Source organism: Vigna radiata, chromosome 7 (assembly GCF_000741045.1).
Source record: "Vigna radiata var. radiata cultivar VC1973A chromosome 7, Vradiata_ver6, whole genome shotgun sequence".
NCBI classification, from domain to species: domain Eukaryota; kingdom Viridiplantae; phylum Streptophyta; class Magnoliopsida; order Fabales; family Fabaceae; genus Vigna; species Vigna radiata.
Genome location: NC_028357.1, coordinates 43,583,639 through 43,591,252, shown reverse-complemented (window position 1 = coordinate 43,591,252; position 7,614 = coordinate 43,583,639). Strand labels below are relative to the sequence as shown.

The following is a 7,614-nucleotide window of genomic DNA, read 5'->3' as shown; positions in this document are numbered from 1 at the left end:
ACATTTCAAATAAATATATTATGTATCATTCTATATTATTGGATTGAATGTTATTCTCATAACTTACACAACTGACTGTTTATAAAAATAATTTGGTTTCATCTGTTACATTTTGTTTTATCAATTATATCTTTACATTTATTTTCATTTTAGTTTATTTATTGAACAAATTTGCCCCAAACTTATAGTTGATAATTACTTTTTTATTATGAAATAAATATCTCTATATGACAAAAATAAATTCATTGAAATTTCGCTTTTACATTTATTTACAGATAAATATCATCAAGTTATTAAATTAGAAAAATTACATAAACATCTTAATTGATTCGAGCTACTGTAAACTCCAATTATAAATTTATAAGAATTTACTTTAAATAAAAAGTTATTAAAATATTTAAATAATATAACAAAATGTGGTTGTATATGATATTATAAATATCTTTTAAAAATTTTATTAAAATATTATTATTATTATTATTAATTGATCATATTATATATTTTAATATTTTACTGACTATTAATTTTTTATAATATATCATATTTAATATAAAGACACAAGGTGTCTGAAATTTGAAAGCGAAAGACCTAGAAACCCTTCACTTAAGTTTCATCTTCTATAGCTCTCCACCCTTACTAGAGCTGCAGGAAGGTGGATACAGCAAAGAAGGAGAACTACAACTACCGCCACCAAGACCAGGCTGCTAATGCGACCACTGACGAAGGCGACCACCTAATACAACCCGACCAGCAACCTGTGAACCCTAACAAGAGTAGAAACGGTGTCGTTTTTGGTTTAAGGAAGAAATCCTCCTCACTCATCAACTCGGTTGCAGACTCGCGAGTGCACCGAGTTCGTCTACCGAGTTCAGAGCAAGTCTACCGAGTTTGCTCAAAAAGAGTTTGCTTCTGAGTCTAACTTGTCTAGGGTGAGTGTAAAAGGTAACTAGGACGAGTTAACTCGCCAGTTTTATGACATGCATGTGACTGTATGACTACTTTGAAAATTGTACAGCTCCAAATATGTCCAACTAGATCTGATTCTTACACTTTTATTTGTGTGTCCGCACAAATAAGTAGAAAAGTAGATGGTGAGTGTAAAGGTAACTAGGATGAGTTAACTGGCGAGATTGATAACATGCATGTTAATTTTGGACTAGTTTGAAAAATGAACAGCTCCAAATATGTCAAACTAGACCTGATTCTTACACTTTTATAAGTAGAAAAGTAGATGGTGAGTGTAAAGGTAACTAGGATGAGTTAACTGGCGAGATTGATAACATGCATGTTACTTTTGGACTAGTTTGAAAAATGAACAGCTCCAAATATGTCGAACTAGACCTGATTCTTACACTTTTATTTGTGTATACGTTCAGATCAGCAGAAAAGTAGATGGTGGGTGAAACGGGGAAGTTGTTTGGTTTGGGATGTGATCCAGTAGTGGGATCACTGACTTCTTCAAAGAAAAAGGAATACAGGGTTACAAATCGTCTCCAGGAGGGAAAGCGCCCTCTATATGCTGTTGTTTTCAACTTCATAGACTCCCGCTATTTCAATGTTTTTGCCACTGTTGGTGGCAATAGGGTACCTCTCCTCTCTCTTTTCCTTCACCATTCTTTTATATTTTCATCCCCAACTATTAACCTTTAAATACTTTTTCTTGTTAATTCTTCAGGTTACAATTTATCAATGCCTTGAAGGAGGAGTTATTGCTGTTTTGCAATCTTATGTAGACGAAGACGTAAGGCAACTGACACACACTACTCTTCTCTCAGTTAGCTCTCCATTTTTCTACTAATGCATATATACATATATATACATATACTTCAAGTTCTATATGTTTTGATGTAGAACAGAAGGATGAGTCTTTTTACACAGTGAGTTGGGCATGCAATGTTGATGGAACTCCATTTGCTGTGGCTGGAGGAATTAATGGGGTTATCAGAGTCATTGATGCTGGCAATGAGAAGATACACAAGGTATTATTATTACAGTAATGAAGTGATCATTAATTTTTTCTTTTTTTATTTTTTCACTATTAAAAAGTAATATACAAATAATTTTGTATATATTTTTGAATGCATTTTATTACCAATACTTCTTTATTTATAAAATGATGAGTACATATAATTTATTGCTATATAAACTAAAAATTGTATGTAATTACCTTCTTTAAATATTGCTTTATTTACAAAAAAAAAGTAAAGATTATTTAATAAAATTATATAAAATCATTGTTGTTAATATATTAAAAATAAAAATAAAAAATAAGTTATAAGTAATTACCTTATTTATTAGAGTAGAACATAGGCTTGATTGGATAACAACTGGCCTGTCCACCTTTTGATTATTTCTTACAGTAAGAAAGTTACCAGTTAACCCAATTAAGAAAAACAATTGTCATACTAAAAACCAAAACAATTGCCCATACAAAGGCATTTTGCCCAATCAGTTCGCTTGTATCCTCAGTCTTACCCAGCCCAATCATTTCGGATAAAGTTTACATTCTGTCTTACCTAGCCAATGCATATTCCTTGGATACCATCATTGTTTCTTTTCTAAAAAAAGAAATTCATGACCCATAACTCCGTCAGGCTTTTGCCCATTGCAGAAAATTTCCCACTGTTGCCGCCTGTAAGGGTTTGAGCCATGTCTCAATGCCAGTGTGGCTAATCATTCTCTCGGACCAATCATCTGCTCGGACCATTGGTAAGCTTTTGTCTCACGAACTAGTTAATCAGACCCAAGTTCCTCATTGGGCGGATTCCTTCTTTTGCTCCTCAGCCTACAGGGTATTAGCAGCCAAATCCAGTTGTTGTTCTCCTTCCCAGGGTAGGTTTTTACGCGTTACTCACCGGTCCACCATTGGAAACACCACTTCGACTTGCATGTGTAAATGCCGACAACATTAATCTTGAACCAGGATCGAACACTCCATGAGAAATTAGCCCTCCATAGGTTATGTAAATGTGAAAGTGCTCTTCAAATAGTTTAGAAAGAAAATAACATACAAATGGATGACATGATAATGACATAATGACGGAAGAATATAGGAACACAGGAAGGAATTGAAGAACATGGGAACAATTAGAGGTAATAAGGAAAACTAAACAAATGGAAAGGAAGACTTATTGGAAGATGTAGTTCAGATGCAACCACCCCACTTTGGAGATCTCAAGATGAGTAATAGAAGTAAAGTCCTCACTTGAATAATGGAATCAAGATAAGAATCAGTAACAAAGAACTCCTCTCTCGAATTTGATATAGTAATTCAATGTGTCAAATACAAAGGTGGGGTGACCTATTTATAACATGGAGTCCTCTCTAGTTTCCAAGGGGGAGGGAGATTCAAAATTCAAAATGTGGTGCCTGTAGTGGATCTAGCCAATGTCATGGTTTCCACATTTGCACATGAGAAATGTGTGTTTAGCTTTCTTTGGACAAGCCAAATATGCAGGGTAGACATCTAGGATTTTTTATTTTGCTTGATGTGAGCCCAATTTATTACAAAAGAAAAACAGAGACCTATCTACCTCTAGTTTTATTATTCAAGCCCATAGAAGACAACTTGTAGGAGAGACAACATAGTGAGAACAACTTATGTATGTGCAATGCTCCTAGTGCCTACTGATTCTTATGCAAATGGTTGGACCTGGGTCCTAAGCTGACTGACAAGCATTAGATCCTGAGTCATGCTCGTCATAACCCTCCTGCTGAGGGATCTAAAAATAACAAAAAATATTGCAAGAACTAAAAACAAATATAATCCTATTTTCAGGAACATAATAAAGCACATTTAAGTCAATTTTTTATTCAATAATGTTGATAATGTATTGTGTACTAATCCCTACTTCTCCCTTACATGATGTCATCCTCATAGCAGAGTTTTGTTGGCCATGGAGACTCTGTAAATGAAATCAGGACTCAAACATTAAGGCCATCGCTTGTGATATCTGCAAGCAAAGTAAATGTCTTCTCGATATTTTCACTATTCAAGGAATCCCTTGTTTTTCAGTCAGTGACATGACATCTATGATTGACCAGGATGAATCTGTCCGCTTGTGGAATGTCCATACTGGCATATGCATTTTGATATTTGCTGGAGCTGGAGGACATCGTAATGAAGTTTTAAGTGTTGTAAGTGTATTCTTCATCTAATATTTCTCTCCCTTTTCTTGCTTAGTTACCTATTCTTGTTGATAATATAAGATTCGGATTTTGGAGATTAGCACAACTAATTTTCTCTTTGTTACTATAGGATTTTCATCCATCAGATATATATCGCATTGCTAGTTGTGGCATGGATAACACTGTAAAAATATGGTCTATGAAAGGTAATATATATTAGTTTTATGTTTGCTGCACTGCTGCTATTAGTTGAGAGAAATAACTTACTACTAAGAAGTATTCTCAAGATCAGTTTTAACTTTTGAGAGAAATATTTTGAATTGAAATTGTTGAGAAATTGATGTTATAATTCAGTTCCACTTTCCAGTCAACTGGATAGATTCTAAAAGTTGTTTATTGGAATGATAATCCAGATAAGGATATTGCATAACCTGTTGGTGTTTGTATTTATGTGCAACTGTTTCACTGTTTACTGATACTGCAATTTATTGATACTTGTCCATGATACAAATTATTACTGATTATGTATTTCTTTTCTAACTTTATCCAGCTAGAATGATATCCCATCCAGTAACAAAAATAATGGCATTCTAAGTAATGGAGATAATAACAAGAACATAAATGTTACTATGGTGGTACTAGCTTGTTTCATCAGTTATAATCAAAATAAAGGATTAGAAAAAAGGTATTTTTCCATAAATGGGGTTGGGTACATGGATCAAATGACACCATTGTATCATTTGTAATCAACTCTTATTAATGGATTTGACAAGTTGCTTTTGGTATCTTTGATATTTGTTACATGATAACATGGAAGCTGCAACTAGTAATTATTTGTTATATGTTGGAAAAATCTTGTGTGGAAAATGATGCTTCTGTCCTTTTATGCACTGAGTCAACTAAAATAAGTAGTTTGGTTGAAGATTTTATAGTTGGGTCCCACTACCATGCAGCAGTGTTCTGTGCACAAACCAAATTATATACCATTTATGGTTTTGAAATTTTTAGTAAACTTACCAATTGTATCGTCTATTTCATTTTAATCTATCATGTTCAATATTTTTCTGCAGAGTTCTGGTCATACGTAGAAAAATCATTCACTTGGACAGATCTTCCTTCTAAGTTTCCCACAAAATATGTCCAGTTTCCGGTAAACAACAGTTTGCTTCTGGTACATACCCTATAGTTTCTATTTTTTTCTTATTTCTACTAATACTAGCTGTTCCTAATTTCAGGTTTACAATGCTTCAGTTCATTTAAATTATGTTGACTGTAATAGGTGGCTTGGTGATTTTATCCTCTCAAAGGTGAGTGGTTGCCTATTAACTAGATCTGGTGGAAATTTAATGTTAGATCTGTTGTGTGGGAAAAAAGGGTTCCTATGTCACTAGTATGGTATTTTTTAAATTATAAGGGGAAATAAAAGTAAACGGCCCCATAATAATTTGGAGATAAAGAGTTCTAAAGGTGTTTAGGCTAGTTCTCCATTTTTGTTACTACAATTGGTCATAATTATAGTATTTTTTTTAATTTAAAACTTCTCTGATTCATGAGGTTACTTACTAATTCCATGGATTATGTTTCGTTTCCAGAGTGTTGACAATGAAATTGTCTTGTGGGAACCTAAAGTGAAGGAACAAACTCCTGGGGAGGTTAGTTATATAATAATCACCTTTTCTCAATTATATTTTAATGTGTAACTTTTAATCAGCTTCACTTTTTTTATTTGTGGATGTCTAGGGTGTAGTTGACATCCTTCAGAAATACCCTATTCCCGAGTGTGATATCTGGTTCATCAAGTTTTCTTGTGATTTCCATTTCAACATAGCTGCTGTGGGTAAGGATATCTAATTGCATTTTTCTTTTAAATTGGTTATTTTCTGTAGTGTGTGCAGGGTAACTACTACAGTGACACCAACTACGTATTACACAACTTGTTCATAACAGATTTGTGACAATTTGGACTAGTTCTTTTGCCTGCTAGAGTTTAGTTCTATCCTATATTCACTTTCTCTATTTTCTGATTCTGCCAGGTAACAGGGAAGGGAAGATTTTTATTTGGGAATTGCAGTCAAGTCCTCCAGTACTTCTTGCAAGGTTTAGTTATCTATCAATACTATTTAATGTATTTTCATTTTATGAGATTCTTAAGCTGCTGAGTCAACTTGTTCAGGTTGTCACATCCTCAATCAAAATCTCCAATCAGACAGACTGCTACATCCTTTGATGGAAGGTATTTCTTCATACATTGATGTTGCTGCTTATAATTTTGATGCAATGTTGTCTTTTGCTTTTAACCCTAGTCCTTTCTTGTGTTTGTTGTAGCACTATATTGAGTTGCTGTGAGGATGGGACAATATGGCGTTGGGATGAAGTTACAAACTCCTCAACCTAAGCTATCTCTGCTTATTCTAGTATGATGTACCAAGATCACTTATTAAATAATTTACTTTAGCCTGTGAAACCACGAAAATGTTTGCTCCTAAGTTGTGTGATTTGTCGTTTGAAATTTGACAATGCAGAAGGATTTCTACTACCAATCCTATCATCTCTACTGACTTTCTCAGAAGAGAAAATTGTCAGTGCCTAAGTTAATGCATATCATCATATAATTTTGTCAGTAGAAGATTATGAAAGGAATAATTAAGGCTATTTGTCTAGCTCACTTAGAAAGTATTCCCATAAATCACACTTTCCAACTCAATTTTTCCCATAAATCACCGGTTACTTAATAGGTTTTAGGTTTTCAAATTTCCTATTAGCCATTTCATCACTGAATATACTCTTAAGGTAATAGTTGTGTTGATTAAAGCATGATCATACTTTTTGTTTTTAAAAAGTCGCCCATACATTCTAGCATGCATATATGTTTAGATAAGAGGGAAAATGGAAGAAAAAAAATGAATAATTGTTATTTCTGCTCTCTTTTTTGTCATATCCTGTATGATATCTTTTTCCCTTTTTCTCTTCATCATTCTAAAATTCTAAATACACCAATAGATAAGGTGTGTATGTGTTACATTGATAAATCCTTACAAATATGAAGAGAAAATAGGTTTTGCATCAAAGTTTAAAATAATTTTATATTGTCATGTATTTGTAAATTATTTTATGAACTTTTATGTAGAGCCCGTAAAATATGTTTATCTTGAAAACTTCAAAGAACAAATTGAGTAAGAAAATAGAATGTCTGACTGAACCACTTTTTGTTTAGTCTGTTTAACTTGTAACTTAATGTCTAAGCATATAGACCGATATATATTGAAAATAATAATTATATTAAAAAGTTAATATGGTTTCATTCAATTCAGCCTAAATCATTCTTAAATTGGATGTAGGGCTTCAAAAAGATCCTTAACCATAAACTCTTATTTTAACATCCTTTAATAAATAAGAGCGGTTAGTTGAGAGAAACAATTATTTATATATGTCGTTCACCAGTACATTTGAGTCTTCAATTAACACATTTTGTTCTTTTATAATTAT

General features: G+C 32.9%; 1 protein-coding gene across 3 annotated transcripts; it reads left to right on the top strand.

Annotated features, from left to right (window-relative positions):
* Nucleotides 1-564: 564 nt before the first annotated feature.
* Nucleotides 565-6,668, top strand: LOC106769561 (polycomb group protein FERTILIZATION-INDEPENDENT ENDOSPERM). 3 transcript variants are annotated; one of them, XM_014655229.2, is made up of 14 exons: nt 565-929; nt 1,377-1,584; nt 1,676-1,741; nt 1,857-1,979; nt 3,884-3,964; nt 4,045-4,137; nt 4,259-4,334; nt 5,199-5,278; nt 5,364-5,435; nt 5,721-5,780; nt 5,869-5,965; nt 6,162-6,225; nt 6,302-6,361; nt 6,454-6,668. In XM_014655229.2, exons 2-14 carry the CDS (start codon nt 1,393-1,395, stop codon nt 6,521-6,523), a joined length of 1,134 nt encoding a protein of 377 aa, XP_014510715.1. In that variant the 5' UTR covers nt 565-929; nt 1,377-1,392; the 3' UTR covers nt 6,524-6,668. The 3 variants fall into 3 exon arrangements, with proteins under 3 accessions (XP_014510715.1, XP_014510713.1, XP_014510714.1); XM_014655227.2 differs by having other exon boundaries at nt 3,881-3,964; XM_014655228.2 differs by having other exon boundaries at nt 565-942; nt 3,881-3,964.
* Nucleotides 6,669-7,614: the final 946 nt, after the last annotated feature.

Coding starts and splice junctions, on each gene's coding strand:
- LOC106769561 (XM_014655227.2), top strand. CDS start 1,393: ATGGTGGGTGAAACGGGGAAGTTGTTTGGTTTGGGATGTGATCCAGTA. Junction 1,742..1,856: donor AATCTTATGTAGACGAAGAC/GTAAGGCAACTG, acceptor GATGTAGAACAG/AAGGATGAGTCTTTTTACAC. Junction 3,965..4,044: donor TTGTGATATCTGCAAGCAAA/GTAAATGTCTTC, acceptor ATGATTGACCAG/GATGAATCTGTCCGCTTGTG.